Consider the following 16,619-nt stretch of genomic DNA (forward strand, 5'->3'; position numbering starts at 1 on the left):
ACAACAGCCAGTAAAGCCTTATTAGTCCAAGGAACATATTGATAATCAGCAGAAAGTCTTGGTATTAAGGGAAGAAGATTATTAAACACCTGGGGATGTAAAACATTCAGAAGACAACCAGTGGACTAGAAGCTAATGGTGAGGGCCTTCCCCTCCAGATAAACCATCCTGCCAGAAAGAACCAGACACACAGGGATCCCACACACTGCAGCACCCACTGGAAGTGCCACTCACAGCACCAGGAGGGAGAAAAAATTCTGTTTAGCAAACCTACTTTCACTTGTAAACTCCCATTGATTTTGCTGCTTCCTACAATATCAGTGGGACAATCTCTAAAATTGCATCTATGTTTCAGAGGCAAATCCCTTTATGGGGAACACTCCAAGACCTTTAATTAACTTATGGCCATATCACAGTGAGAAACTCCTGCCACCCATCCAGCAGCTGTCATCTAGTCCTCAGAGAGCATGATCGTCTCTTCTGAGCCATTAGAAGCATTCCTAAAATATCAAGAGGGATTCTTTAGAGCAAGTGCCTTCAGTTTTTGGCCAACAGACCTGTGGCATCCGTGGCCTACCTTTAACAGGTCTGTTAAAGTTAAGAAAACCAACCTCTTATCAGCAGGTTTCAATTTAACATCAAGGAGGCTGAACAGCCCCCCAGAGTATTCCCAGAGTCTACAAATCAAGACAATTTACAACCTACTAGGTTAGATCTTCCCATCAAAATTCCCATTGAACCTCTCCCCCTCTGGGTAACAAGATGTGAGAGGACCATGACCCAAGGGGACATGGCTGCAGGCATGAAGAGGCCTTCTCACTGAAGTTATTCATCAAGTGAATAACATGAATGAGTCTTATTGTGTTGTGAGCCTCTCAGGGCTCAAAGAAGTTGAAGCTACAGAGCTAGAAGTCCAATCTTGTCTCTCCCCTTGGGAAACATTTTCCCATAAGTGGTTACTGAACCAATGTTGTGAACATCCTTACTGTGCCACCACCTTTTATCCCGTTCCAGAACTCTGTTACAGGGTAGAGAATGTTCAAAGCCACAAAATCTGCAGCACTGAAGTGCTGACTGATGGAGTAGCTCCCTAGCATAAGGCAACCCCCAATTGCAATGCCAAGACAAACACGGCGTGTACATGTGTGTACATGCAAGGATGTGCTCTTTGCCACTCCACTGCCTCAGTGGTCACAGACAACAGGAAGGCTCAAAAATCCTCAAGAACCCCAAAGTTTTGGGAAAAATGGACAATAAAGCTGAGAAGCCAAATTCCCCTGGCGACCTTGTGAGAGAACAAGTGAGAAGACAAGTGGAACCCCATTATTGTGACATCAAAAGGCAACAGCAGAGAACCTTGGACTACTGGACTAAACACAAAACTGGAAGAAACCAGGTTTTGCTGGCTCTATGGCTTGTGGCATGATTTGATGCTCTCCCTGCAGTGTTGCTGTGCCTTCACTGCACTTGGGACTCAGCTGTCCTGATTAGGTGAGGACAGGTTTGTTCTCCTCTGCTCCCTCACCTCTGCCTGCAGTACAGGCTCAGGGGACTCTTGCCCTGCTTTGTCACTGACCTGCTAAGCCACTTTCTCTCTCAGCACCTCTGTTTCCTCATCTTTGAAATGAGGATTACGACCTCTGTGAGACGCTTTGATGTCCACAGACGAAGTGTGCTGCGGCACATATGAGCATTCTCTCTATTTTACATACTAGGTAATATATCGCTGTGGGGCTTTTTTCTTTTGTTTATTAGCTTTTATTATTAAAAATGGAAATCGGTGAACCACCCTAAAAAATATATATATAAAATAAAAGGGAAACGTTTTGGATCAGCTCTCTCTTTTGAAGATAATTATGGGGGAGAAAGCAATTCTGAAACAAAAGTGGCAAACAGCAATGCTCAGAATCTGAGAGGCAGAATGTATTTGTCCACCCTGCAGTTTGCTGTTGCAATATTCCTCCTCTCCTCCATTTTCTAAGTCACGTAGAAAACATTCTTCCCAGATAAATTATTTAGCTCTGAACTGCTGCAATGCACAGCAGGATGCCTGTAAGAGCAAAGTGCTGCTCATGGAGGGTACCTCACATGACCCAGAGAGGAAGAGGAGTTCAGACTGCAACAAGTGCTGGATGGGAATGCAGGACCTGAAACCCACATGCACAGAGAAACGTGCCTAGATCAAACACCCAGAGCAGTTCCCATCTCTCCTTTTCCTCAACCCAACACAGGAATGGCTGTGTTCCCAGCCTGGGCAGATGCGCTGACTGAGTGTGGTGTTCTGAAGGTGCTGTAGGAAGATAAAGAGAAAATGTGAGTCTCACACTGTACCTGCAGATGTTGGAGACTCAGTCAGATGCTGGCTCTGTTCCTCACGCACCAAAACCAGCAAATCACTTTGGACAAACCAGTGGTGCCCAGGAAATCCAGCAGGGACTGCACTGCCCACAAATGACTAAGCGCAGAATTTGCTCTGCATATAACTTGAGCTGCTGGGGCCACCAATTACAAGGTAAAGATGAGATTCCCATGTTTCACATTTCATTTGCAGAAAGTACTTTAAAAACAAGAATATTAAGGCAGTTTTTTAAATTACAGGTGAAGAATATTCCCTGTAGAGCTTTTCAAAATAGTGAACAGCCACCACCCTGTCCTGCAGACAGTGAAAAGCTACAGGAAGCCTCTTTTGGACTGAGCAGTGTGATGGTATGTTTGGATACCTCATTTTTGCAGTACAAAGTACTTCATAAATTCAACTACATTTTATGAGCTCATTATGAAAGCAAACAGAAAACCCTGGCAAATAAAGGCTCCACATACTTGGTACAGAGGAATCTAACATGTAATTTCACTCATTCACCACTTAATTTATTAGGTTTTGAATTAATTTCGAATACCCAGGAGATTCCTTAAATCCACCAAGACATGGTCCTGGCCAGCCTGCTCTAGGGAATCCTGCTGGGGCAGATGTTGGACCAGAAGACCTCCACAGCTCACTCACCCTCCACACTTGAGTGGGATACTCTGCTTTGGTTTGTCTCCTAAAGCACCTCAGGTCAGACCTGCTGCCTGTTAGCAAGGATGCTGGGACAAGCAATGATCCCAAACTCAATCCTCCCTCAAGATTCATCCCCAAACGACAGCTCCCCGCTCCAGAAAATCCTGTGGCAACACAGTCAGAAGAGAGGAAAGACCATTTTATTGTGGACATCAGCTGGGGGGGAGTCACAGCATGTCAGCTGATGAACACAAATTAGCACCTGCAGCAACAGAGCCACAGAACTCTTGAGAAAAGCAGAAGGAGGCAGGATTTTGTCCCCTTTGGGAGAGCAGCCCCTCAGCAGAAAGGGCCACTGGCAAGTGGTCACCTGGCCCCAGCAGACTGAGCACAGCAGAGCCAAGGCTCTCTGTGGTCCCAGGCTCCCTGTCCTGCATGACAGGTTTTCTCCCAGGTTTTTTGCCAGTGAGCACATACCAGTGCTGCTGGTGGCTCCCCAGACCTCGCCATCTCCCTGACTGGGAGCATCATGGGACTCTCCTTCTCTCCCTCCCACACAGGCTCCCTCCACTGGCTGCATATCCCTGCACCACAGCACAGCCAGAGGCAGCTGAAAGTCTCCCACTGTCATCTCTGCTGGCCTCCACCAGTTTCTCCAGGCTCCCAGCACTGGCTGAACTCCACTGGGAACGAGAGGAGTAGGAGAAGGTGTGCAGTGATGCCTCCACTGCTTGGCTGGAGCATCAGCACTCAGTGAGTGAGCCCAGAGCAGGGAGACTCTCAATGACAGGGAGGCAGCTCAACTCCAGGTGGATCACCCAGGTTCTCTTGGCTCCTTGTGGTGTAGCAGGAATGGACACGGAGTGAGCTCAACTCCAAGCCATCTCTTCTCTCTTGTCAGGCAGCTCTGCTCAAGACCTGCTGCAGCCACAGGGACACCACTCCCCAGCAGGGGAGCTGTGCCTGGAGCATTCCCCAGCTGACCCCAGCAGTGTGTCCATCCACAGCTCTTCCCACTGCAGAAAGAGAGCAGGAACAGCCTTCTCCCAGGAGGAGAGCAGAGATGGGTCTTTGCACTCATGGGGAAGGGCATGGTGGCAGAACAGAGGTGCTGCCCAAGCTCTGGCTCCCTCTGCCTTCTGTGTGGCATAGGCATAGCTAGGAACCTCTCCTGCCTTCCTCTGGGATGTGGGAACCACAATTCACCCGAAATTGGCAATGCAGGAGCCAGTGGGAAAGAGGCAGGTAACAAATGTTGTGTCTTCATGGTGACCTCCCCGTTCTTCAGCCAGCTCCATCCTCCCACCCAGCACCCACAGCTGCTCCAGGGGACAGAGGGAGCTCTGGGTGCAGTTTGGTGCCCTGTTTGCTGTAAGGAGAGGCAAGCAGTGAGCTGGAGGTGGCTTCCACTGTATCTGACATGCACTGATGTACATGCCCTCAGATCCTGGGGCAAACAAACTTCAGCAAACAGTCTTCAAGACAGGTATTTCTGATACACACACATTCTACACCAGATGCGCAGCAGCTCTGTGTGTGACCAAGCAGCTCAGCCACCAGGACCATCTCCTTAAACATCACTTTACACAACCTGTTACTGGAAACCCCAGAAAACCAACTTCTCCAGGAGATTCACACACAGCCAGAGCTCGAACCCTAAGGGCAAAACCCTTGACCCCAGTAATTCAGGGGGCAACAAGAAGCAGTGAAGCCACAAGAAATAAATGTCAAGAGAGAGGCGCTGTGCTCCTGGCCCTGAGTTTCCTCCTCCATCCCTAGGGATGTGACAGCACAAGCCTGTGAAAGCACACAGGCTGCTGAACACTCCCTCCGTGCTGTCTGTACTGATAACTGTCACTTGTCTTTCCCACGGGTGAGCGTGGGAGGGCAGGGTCAGGGACATCTCCACCAGAACACAGCACTCCGTGGTTTCACCTTGGTGCTCAGTGCCAGAGCAACCTGTCCTCGGAACACTTTGAAGCCAGAATATCTCCTGCTGTGCTGTCCAGCCCCCTGCCCCTTCCCCTGTCATTGTCAGTACCATCTTCTCCAAAGTCCTGCCTTGGACACCTCCCCCAGGGTAAATTTATGCCTGAAAAAAACCCTCTAATTGAGGATTTGCAGTGGCAAAGCTACAAAGGCAAAAAAACCCACCATACAACCTAAATAATTGTTTATCAGCACTGATAATCAGGTGTAATTCAGAAAAGGAGAATTTCCTCTGAACTATTAAACACTTTGCTCCAACCCCTGAATTACATTTATTCCCAGACATTCTTCTTTATTGTATTACTCAGCTTTTTCCGAGTCTTACAAAAACCAGGAGTGAGGTGCCTTGCCACCCAGAAACCAAAGGAAGCTTCCATGAAACCAGCAAACACCTCCCATCCTCTCAACATTGTCATTAAAAAAGCAAAACAAACCAGAGAGGTTCTACAAGTCAGCTTATAAACCCAGGCATGAGGAGAGTAATGTCAGTGGTAATGGGGCAAGAAAGGCAGGGTAATTATACCACACCAAATTTGCAATCGTGCTGCATTCCTTGCCAGTGAAGGCCAGCTAAAAGTTAGATACACCTTTTTAAATCATCAAAGGGAGTGGCTGCAAGATACAAGTTGCTGGGATTAAGATGAAGTTCTGGGTTTGCCAGTTCTCAGCAATGGCTTTGGTGGCTGGGCTGAGCATGTCTTTAACTGCTCCCAAATGGTGTTCATGCCATGCCACTTCTTTTTAATCTTTACATGATTCTCTGCATTTCAAGAGTCCCAGGCTGGCACTGAGCAATAGGCTGTACAACCCAGAAATGGAAGACAATACCTATCTACAAGGTTTTTTGCACTTGGTCAACCAGACTGGTTTCGTAGCTTGTACTTCAGCACCATTTCAGTGCTGCACAAATATTTATCATGTTGCTCCAGCTACTACCACAAGGTCTGAGAGCTCAGGCCCTCAAGACCCTCCCTGCCAAGAAAGCTGTTTAAAACACTGAATGGGGGCTATTTTGTACAGATGATTTAACAAGCACTACATGGGTGAGGGAACAGATTTGGCCGAGACCTCCCCTTTTTCAGAAGAACAAGTAGAGGAGCTTAGATACAGCCAAGGAAGCCCCTCCATGTGTGAGAGGCATGGTGCTGCCCAGACATGGAATCCTGCTCTATGGACTGCTGGGCAAAGCAGGTAAATCTTCTGCTGGAGAACACTTCCCTTCTCCCCTGGAGAAACTTCAGGAGTGATCATCAGGCAGGCAGTGGCACACAGAGGCAGAGTTCCTCTCTGGCTGCCTCACTTTGTTCATGGTGTACAGAGGATTTCAGTGTCCTCCTGGACAGTTACAGGCTAAGAAGATAACGTGGCAGAGAAACAGACAGGCAGAGCTTTAAAAACTCACTAATTTCCATCAAAATTTCATAGTGGGGGTTGTTCCAGTCAATCCACGGCCAGCAAAACAAATGCTGCATTTGTGCTGGTTTTGGGAAAACACGCCAAAAAGACAAGAGCAAGGCAAAGCAGCTAGCCAAATGGACAAGTCTTGCTATTTAATTATTTTGAAATGAAAAAGTTCATTTAAAACCAGCTACAAAACAAATACATAATGACGGCCTCTCCCTTCATAAAACATCATGCTTTGGCACAAACAACTGGCTGGCCTGATTTTATGTCCAATGAATTTAATTTTATCTAACAAAGTGGCTCTCTGTACAGCAGAGAAGACAAAGGGTTCTGAAAAGAGCTCTTTGGATGGTGTGTGGCACCATACAACTAAATAAAAAAAAAGCTTAGGGTGATTTCTGCTCTCTCTTAGGCCAATGGAATAAGAAAACATAATGCAGTTGGCATCATCATGGTGAGGTGAGCAGCATACAGGAGCTGAAACCCATCAAGCTAATTCCAGTTCCACTTTGTGGCAAACTTCTGAGTGCACTCACCTGCCAACTGTAAAGGCAGCTGTTTCTGATGTGTGATGGGTTCATGTTACTGCACTATTTACAAATTCAGTCTGCAGCAAGACGCTTTTCCGTGTGGTGATGAGACATTCCGTGTTTTGGCAAGGAGAAAACAGTCCAGTGGTTTTTCCATGCCAAGACCTGGGCCACAGGGATGCTCACTGTGCCCAGCTATGCTGGTACATGCTGAAGAAGCCATGACTTCAATACATGACTTCCAAACATGAGCTCCTATGAGCCATCTCCAACTGGGCGTCCAGAGAGGAAAACATGCCCAAATTAGTGAGCATTAGTGAAAAAATAGCCGAGCGACTAAACACTTGCACAATCTCTTCTTACACTCAGTACCTCTTGATTTCTCAAACGGCATCACCTCCTGATTGCAAGTGTTTCCCAACGGACACCATCATATTGAAACCCTAAATATTGCAGTGACTTTGCTTCTCCCACTCCACTTTACTTAATGTAATTAATCCCCGCAGTGCCTCGGAGGAGGAAGGACAGGGACATTCACCAACCCAGCCTCAGTGTGTAAGCAGGAGGCACGAAAAGCCGAGGCACCGTGTGAGGTCCTGAAGAGCACTGTTGCCGTGTCACGTTCCTAAAGGGATGCTCATGCCACCAAATTCCAGTGGTGAGGAAGCGACAAGAAAGCTTTCCTCAGTTCCGCCCCCCATCCAAGACCCTGAACTCATCAAAATGACCATGACAACGCGTTTGGAGGGTCGAGTCACTCCTGCTGTGGTGCGGGCGGGGGATCCCCGGCGCGGCACGGGCAGGGCCGGCGGCCCCGGAGCGGCACACCCGCAGACACCGCCGCGTTGCATAACTGCGGCCACTGCACGTCAATGGCAGCTCACCGGCACGGTGTGCAATTACCGCACCTCGCCGGAGGCTGCGGCCGCAGTGGGCCCCGGGGAGCTGCGGCCGCGCTCGGCCGGGAGGCTCCGCTCAGCCTCGGGCCGGAGCTCTGCCCACCGACCCCGCTCGGGGTCTCAGCCCCCTGAAGGGGGCACACGGAGGGGAGAGGGGTGCACGCTCATTTCGGAGGGGCCGAGCAGTGTCCCCACCTCTGGAGGAAGGGAGTCACTCAGTACGCCCGCCTGGGCACATTCTCTTAGCCGAGGCGTCCGGGGTCGGACATAAAGGTGATCTCTGACACGATGGGCGCGGGGCTGCTGCGGCCCTTCCCTAGGCACCCATCACCTGCAGGCGCCAGGTGAGGGGCCCGGCCGCCGCCAGCCCGGCCCGCCGCCGTGCCCCCAGCCCGGCGGAGCCGCTCTGTGCCCGCTGGCCGAGGGCCGGCCCCGCCGCGGGGCTGCGGAGCGGAGGAAGCGGCAGCAGCCCCCGCCCCGCCCTGCCCGGCTCCCCCTCGGGCCAAGGGCTGGGCTCCCCGCCGGGCGAGGCAGTGCCAGCCGGCCACCTCCCCTCCTCCTCCTCTTCCTCCTCCTCCTCCTCCTCCTCGCCTTCCTACTTCTGCACCGGCTCCGCTCCGGCTCCGCCGCTACCTCTCCGCCGCCGGGGCTGCCACAGACCCCCCCTCCCTCCGGCCCTCCCTCCCTCCCTCTCCCCCGCCCTCCGCCCTGTCCCCAGCGCCGCCGCCACCGCTTCCACAAGATGGCGGGGACCGTGGCCGAGCGGGACGCGCTGGTGAGTGCGGCTGTGGGCACCGGGACGGGGCCGGGGGGCCGGGCACGGCACCTGCGGTGCGGGCCGGGCTGGGGGGCTCCGCCTGGCCCTGCCTCAGCGCTCTCCTTTCTACCCGCAGAAAATAGAGGACGGGCATTTAAACAACTCCCTGGGATCTCCGGTGCAAGCTGATGTGTACTTCCCTCGCCTGGTATATCACCTTTGTTTTTTGGTTTGGGTTTTTTGGTTATTTTTTGTTGTTGTTGTTTTGGATTTTTTTTTTGGTGGGGGTGGCGGTGTATTTTATTTTGTTAACCTCTTTACTGCCCGCCGCCCCCGCTCAGCTCCGGCCGCACAGGGGTGGCCGCTGCTGATGCCGAGCTGACCCTCGCCACCTTCCCCCTGTCCTTTCCAGATCGTCCCCTTCTGTGGGCACATCAAAGGAGGAATGAGGCCGGGAAAGAAGATCTTAGTTATGGGCATAGTGGACCTCAACCCCGAGAGGTAACACCTGGGCAGGACTGCCCATGCCGGGGGCGCCGGGCCCGGGGAGGGGGCGAAGGGGGGCGGCCACCCGCACGTACACACACACACATCCGCACGCATCCCTCCTTTCTGGAAAGGATTATTTTTATCGTTTTAAATATAGCATGCTGATTTTTCCTTTGACCCATAGAGGGGGCATTTCTTCAAGGGATTCCGTTTAACTTGGGAGTGAAGGAGCATATCAAATATATAAATCTGCGTCTATGTGCAGATATATGCACAACGCCATGCGCACACATATTCCATAACCGTGTTCTTGTCTCTGTTGAGCTTCCAGAGAGATCTGAAAGAGCTGAGCTGTCTTCCAGCCTGTGCCGCTATGTGGCTTTAATAAGCTGAGAAATAAGACTGGCGGCATTTGGGGCTTATTTGCTTTTTTTTTTTTTTTCCTGGCTGAACGAGAGCTGTTCTGTTTGTGTTGCAGCTTTGGCATCAGTCTGACTTGTGGGGAGTCAGAAGATCCTCCTGCGGATGTAGCCATAGAACTGAAAGCTGTGTTTACAGAGAGACAGTTTGTCAGAAACTCTTGTGTAGCTGGAGAATGGGGGGAAGAGCAGTCGTCTATTCCTTACTTTCCATTTATACCGGACCAGCCTTTTAGGGTGAGTACCAGGAGTGCAGTGCCTTACCCCATGTCTGATAAAGTGTCATTTGATACGAATTGCAGCAGAACCTGGCCGTGCCTTTCATGAAATCACGGTGTAGCCTGCACTGCTGGGGTTGAGACACCAGTTGCTGGTTTGTTTGTATCCATGGAGTTGCATGGAGATCCCGCTGCTACGTGCAGCTGCAGGCAGTTCGGATGGGGCTGTGAACACCTCACCTGGGCGCTATGACAAGGCAGAGGTTGTAACACTCTGTGATGAAGTGCAACTTCCTGAGCTTAGTTTTATAACCATGAATTAAGAGGCACCTCTGTGTTATTAGTGCATTACAAGTTATTACTGGAGAATGTTAATATTCAGTAGGACTGCTGTATATATTGATGGTTTTTTTAATGGGCGTACTGTTTGCAATTTAGTGCGGCTAATAAGGATCATGTTCATCCTTTGTCTCCAGGGATGTCACGTTAAGGTTGACCGTAGCTCTTCGTGTTAGCAGATTAAACGGCTAAGCAATAGTGGTATTCTTTTCTGAACCCTGGGATTAAACCTTCCATCAAATTTAAATCTGTAGTCACTTGAAAATGGTGTACATGGAAGTGCTGTGGATGGACTGGGTTGACCTAGAAGCAGATTCCCATCTGTAGTGTTTATGCTTATGTGAAGATGTCTTTGCAAATCAGGACTAACAAAGTATGTGGCTGCAGAGGGCTGCTTCCCTCTCACTACACTGAGGAAAAAAGGCTGCATGCCTTTTCCATGCAACTGACCCAGAAAACCCCTCTTCCTCCCCATCCCTCTTACAAAACCTCACTGGCCCCTCTGCTAAATGCCAGTGCTGTGACCAGCTGCCAAACTCTCTTAATCCTTCTTGCCCCCAAGATAATCTCCCCCAACCCCAAAAGCTCACCATCTCCCCAGATGCCTGGTGTTAAGAGGGTGTTTATGACTGGTTTTGCTGCAAATTGGTTGCGCTCTACTTGCTTCTACAAACTCACCCTCCCGTCAGAACTGGCAACACCCTTTGGTGGTGTGGGAAATGTACTTGAAAAGGCTTGGAGGCTGGGTCCTGCTCCATCTGAGAGAGGAGTCTGGGTCCTGCTCCATCTGCCTTCTGCACTGGGTGGTGACTGAGCCCTCAGAAAAGCCAGACAAATTACCCAGAGCAAGTTTTGTGCCTGTCCCACTAATGACAGATGATGTTACAGGACAGCAATATTGCACATCCAGCATGGGAGGCTGTAGAAAGGCAGTTGTTATTTTGCCTTTTTTTTCTCCTTTTTTCCCAAATGCCCAGACAGAATTGAGGCTCCCAACTGACTTTGTACCTTTGATGGTCTCCCTCTCAGTGAATAAATTAGACTATTAAATGTTCTTGCCAATTACTTGTGATCCAGTCCAATTAGCACTGTGGCGTGGCCGCGGGTGATGGGAAAAGCGGACTGTGAGCAGTGTTAACCATATCTTTTACATAACAAGGCCTCAGGCAGGCACTGCTGCAGTGACACAGGAGCTGTTCCCTGGTACCTGGTGCACTATCAGGGATCCAGGAGTTCCAGCTCTCCTGCTGCCACTTCTACTGGTGCAGCGTGCTCTTAAGTCACTTGGGCTTTGGCTCAGTCAGTTTGTCACGGGCCCTGTTCCCGTTTTTATACACTGTAATAGCAGCAGAGTCAAGTGTCTGGTAGCAGCACTTCACTTCAGACTTCCAGCTTCTGGAAATGACCTAGGATTTACATGTGGATCTCCTGAAGATGTTCTCCTTAGTGTGTCTAGACCTGGAGGTCTCCAAGGGCTTGCAAAAGTGCATGTTCTGTGCCCTCATGTCCCAGCTTCCTGACGGGGCAGTTCCAGCAAAGCTTAACAACAAGGCACCTTCTCAAGCCACCCCAAACATCAGGAATCTCCCAACGTGTCCCAGCTTGTTCAGCTCCAGGCTTTGTTGCTTTTTCAGAGCATTTCTGCAGGTGTCTTGGGAGAGATGAGCTGTGTCCCTCCCTAATCCTGCTTGTGCCTCCTGAGAACTGTCTTGCTGAATTCCCAGCAATCCTGCACTGCATTTTCCTTCACTGAAGCCCCAGGATGGAGTCCAGTCTGACAGGCACTGTCTGCAGCCATAGGAGTGAAGGATTTTTAGTTATGCAGCAGCTGTATATGTGTGGGAGGGCACTTATAACCCCTTTCCATGTTTACTCCCTTCCAGTAAATTAAAAGTACTGTGGAAAACATTGCAGAGGGAACTGCCTCCTTATGCAGCAAAAAAAACCCCCAAAAACAACCCCAAAAAACAACAAACCACCAAACCCAGCAACTTTGTAGCAAGGAATGCAAGGTTTGGGTTGGAGGTGAACTCTCCTCCTGCTGTGATTAACAGGTTGAGTCTGTTTTCTGGCATGATTCCAAGACACAAAACCTCCCAGTAGCCAGTGGGTTGCAGGGACAGTGTGAGATTGGATTAATGTCCCTGTGCAGTGAGGGCAGATCCATTGTAGTGTAACAGGTGTCAAGGGGCACACTGGTCTCACCTTTGTTTCTTTTGTGGCACATAAGTAGCAGAATGTGCAGCTGCACCGATTTGAAGTGCTCTTTGTGTGCTGTGAAACAACTTCCCAGTTACACTGTGAACACCACGCTTCAACATTTTATCTCTTACAGGTTGAGATACTTTGCGAGCATCCCCGTTTTAGAATATTTGTGGACGGACATCAGCTCTTTGATTTTTACCACCGTATTGAAACACTGTCAGCAATTGACACGATAAAGATAAACGGAGATCTTCAGCTTACAAAACTGGGCTGAGCTTGTTAGGTCTGCAGATTCCAAACCAGCTCAGGTGCCATGGTCTGTTGGGAGCAGTGACAGCCGGCTCTGGACACAGCTATGGTAGGAAGGCTGCCCTGTTCCTTTTCCGCATGCAGTTCTTCGCTCCTGTGCCGATGAACCGGGCTGGTTTTTTTCTATCCTAACGAAGAGCACTGTTGGTTTATAAGACATTGAGCCGTTTCTTTTTTTTTCTTGGATCAAAATAGCCCACCTGTGCTGGATAATCAAATTGGAATGGATTCGGAAAGACTTTGCAGTCTTGTTTCAAATCTTGCAGAAAAGGCAATCTCTGAAATGCAGCGCTAAAACCGGTTACCGAACGGTAGTGACGACAAAAAAACTAAGTTTTTCTTTTCGCAAATATTGTTTCTGCACTGAAGTGGAGTAGTGTAGCACAACATAGGGCCACGTGCTGACGTCCTTACCCGGGGCCTGAGCCTGGTTCCATGGAAATCAATGGCAAAACTCCCACTCACTTTAATGGGGTACAATCAAACTGTCTAGTCCTTAGTCAAGCACAATTCCCACTGATTTCTATGGCATTTTTGCACACACCTTGGGGCCTGCACTTCTGCTGGTGTAAATCAGCATTACCTCCAGAGCTTGGGATGGAATTTTGCTGATTGCCCTCAGCCCCTGGTTTGGCCCAAGGACTGTGCAAAAACTGACTGAGGGTGTGTGGACACAGCCTGTGTATTTTAGTCAGGGTATTTGCATAGAATGTAGATCGTTATGAGTTTTTGCACAACGTATTGTTAATACAATTTTTAAAACTTATCTGTAGTTTATTTATTTATACTCATTGTATGTATTATTAGTAAAAAAAAAGGAACAATCTTACTGACGATCGAGAACAGCAAAGTGTAAACATTTTGAATGTACAAAATGTTTTAGGTTCTTCGGGTAAACTTTACATATCCTTCTTGAAAAACCACGTTTCCTATCGCACATTTAGTTACATTTTAATGGAGCCCTCTAGGCCCTGGGAAAACGTGGGCATGGTGGTTGGTGGGGGGGAGGGAACTCTGCATATTCGCTAGAATCTGGTTTTCAGGGCTTACTAACTTTGCTGCGCAGGATAGGTTTGAGTTGAAGTTGATCCATTTTAAAAACTTAAACCAGCAAATTTGTGGGTTTTACTGTGCTTTCATTACCTGAGAAAAAGTTAAATTTGGCAATCTCTTAGTTCAGAAAGAGAGCCAGCCTCTTCCAAGGGAGATGGGAGATTCTTTACACTTGTTTGAGAACATATTTGGCCTTTGATATGACAATTAAAACTTGTCTAGACAGCCAAGTTATTAATGCTTGAAAATCAGCTACTGCACATGAATAATAACTTTTCAAGTAGCTTTTTAAATAGTAAGTATAGCTGTATAAACACAGTCATTGCGCTACACTATAAATGAACACAGCCACTTTTCTTGACTTCTTTAGGACTAAGTACACTTTTTTCCCTGGCTGCTCACAGTGGACTTTAGTGGGTCTTTCTGAGTAGTTATAACCATGATATAAACATACATTTAGGCTATTTTGAAAACACATAATATAGGGACTAAAACACAGACTATAAAAACATCCTTTGTAGCACAGTGTTTAAGGAAAAAAAAAAAAAGTATCTCACAAATGGAACTATGTTAAACCTGCAATAGAAGTGTGGTTTAAAGCAACCAGAACTGGAATATCCAAAGTTAAGGGTAGAATGCCAATGCAAAGCCTCATTTTGTGCTAATTTGGCCTGCAGTTAAGAAGCCTTAGACTGCAAGCTGAAATTCCAACTGTGGCTCTAGTCCAAAGCCTGTTGAGGTCAATCAGAGTCCTCTGAGCATAGAAGCCTGATTCTTATTTCTTGCAAGTGCAAATCTCTGTAAAGCAGAGGGGTTGTTGCTGCTACTGCAGATGAATTAAGAATCAGGCTGCCACCTCTAAAATACAAGTTAAAATGTTAATTTTTAGCCTTAACATTTGACGTTCCCTGACTTTTCTTCCTACTTCCAAAATAAAAGAGAACTTGTTGTTTTCCAGGTGAACTTTTTATCTGGTGTGTGGCTTTTAAGCTGTACATCAGATTCTATTTGTACTCCAGATTGAACTGAAATGTTCCTGTCTTGCTCTGTTTTTACTCTTTTACATGATACATAATGACTGTGTCATTTTCCATTGTATAAAGAATGCTGACAGTGTTTCGGTACAAAATATATTCTTAAAAATTATGATAATAAAAAATCCAAGGGAAAGGTGCTTATACATGAGGCTTTTTGGATTTTTCTCCAGCTTGGAAATTTCCTGTGGTTCCAAAGCTGATGCTTTGGCAGAAGATGAATTCTCTTTGGAGAGAAATTTAGCACCCTCTGTGCCTAGTGCTTTCTCCAGCTGGACATCCAAAGCCAGGTTTGCTGATGCAGGGCCAGTGGGACGTGTAAGTGGCACCATGACCCTACAGTAGCACAAACCCAAAGGGGATCTCCTTGACAGCCCACCAGCAGAGATTCCCCTCCATGCCTTTACTGTATCCTGGAAAAAGCATTTTGGATTTGGATTTTGACAGCCCCTAGGCCTCCCACGGGGGCTGGAACAGCACAGTGCCTACACCAGGGATGTCAAGGTGAACTCAGTGCAGTGTCAGGGGCATCTCTGCTGGGAGCCAGGGCCTGGCGATCTTGCCTTGCTCCTGTTCCCACTCCTTGTGCTGGGCACTCCCATTTGTTCCTGCTCCAGGAGTTTTCTCTCTGAGGAAAATGCTCTTTTGACCCTGATTCTGGTTTTGCCTTTGCATAACTCCACCACCTGATCCTGCCCTGTTGTGGTTTCTGAGCCAGGCTTCGAGGCAAGAATGGCTGAGAATCCTCTTCTAATGGGTAATGGCTTGGCTGAGAGCTCAAGAGAGGGCAGAAAGTCACAGTTAAAGAAGGCTTCCACATCTATCTATCACCTGATTGGAAGCTTTTTTATTTTTTCTTTTGTTCTTGGCACTACCAGGCCATGGCAGGAGAAAAAAGGATGATGTCTGTGTAACCAAGGGCTGTTCCACTCGTGCTTGACTTACACTGGCTGATCATGTTAAGAAGCAACTGCAGAACACTTGCACATGCAGTGTAAGTCAGAGAAAACTGAGGCCTTAATTGTTTCTACTCAGCTGGACTTTGGGTCAAATCCAAACGTTTCAAATGAGAGACTGCGCTGCAAAATTTGTACCTGAAATTTTCAGCTTCCACAATTTAGGGATTATTTGTATCTTTGTTTTGGATGTAAGCCCTAGTAGGCATGAAATAAAGACTGTTTCCAAGTTAGGCCAGGTTTATAAAATGCTTTTCAGTAGGCACAAGTAGTCCATGAGCTTCTTGGAAGCTGCAGGACTTCAGGAGTGAATGAACCAGCCTTTGAAATCTTATGCTAAAATTTATTAGCTCAGTATTTCTGTGGGTTTTCTGAATGAGGAATTTGATTCTGCAATGAAAGAAGTCTTGAATGGGTAAAACCCATGTGGAGTGGAAACACTCAACTTAGCATATCTTTACTTTTCCAAAGAAGAAAAAGGAAAAAAAATACAACTAACGAAAAAAAAAAATCCCAACCAAATTATTTAGTTATGTTCAGGATTGGCTGTAATAAAGCTGATTTGATTTTAAAAAACAAAACTAGGTTATTGCCTGCTCAGAAAGAGCCTTGAAATATTTCAGTGTCATGTGAGGTAGTCTGTCTAAACATATTTCACACAAACGCTTTGTCACAGGCAACTTGTTAAAACTGTTACAAAATACCTTCTTTTTGTGTCACAATTAGAAATGTTTGCCCCACCTTGAAAGAACATTTTGTACTAAATATTCACATGTGGTCTATGAAGACCTTGCACTAACATAATATATTCTCCCTCCCCGCCCTGGCTAGTTTGAGCAGAAATAGGTGTAATATTGCTGAACCGGTTGAATGTGACGTGCTTGAGGCACAGCATCTTTCTCAAGGGCTGTTTTGAGTAAACAGCCTGAAAACCAAAGGGAGAGCCTGAATCACCACCATTCTGCTGTGCCAGCTTTCCACCCTTGTCACTCTCCTGCTGGGAGGCTGAGACTGAAGCCC

The 16,619-nt window shown here is 47.9% G+C and overlaps 1 protein-coding gene across 1 annotated transcript; it reads left to right on the forward strand.

Moving 5' to 3' along the window:
- The first annotated feature begins 8,378 nt into the window (after window positions 1–8,378).
- On the forward strand, window positions 8,379–16,045 carry LGALSL (galectin like). Its single transcript, XM_066316477.1, has 5 exons — window positions 8,379–8,595; window positions 8,714–8,785; window positions 8,990–9,078; window positions 9,545–9,722; window positions 12,378–16,045. The coding sequence occupies exons 1-5, from the start codon at window positions 8,563–8,565 to the stop codon at window positions 12,519–12,521; spliced, it is 516 nt and encodes a 171-aa protein (XP_066172574.1). The 5' UTR covers window positions 8,379–8,562; the 3' UTR covers window positions 12,522–16,045.
- Window positions 16,046–16,619: the final 574 nt, after the last annotated feature.

This window comes from Sylvia atricapilla, chromosome 3 (genome assembly GCF_009819655.1).
Source record: "Sylvia atricapilla isolate bSylAtr1 chromosome 3, bSylAtr1.pri, whole genome shotgun sequence".
NCBI lineage: Eukaryota > Metazoa > Chordata > Aves > Passeriformes > Sylviidae > Sylvia > Sylvia atricapilla.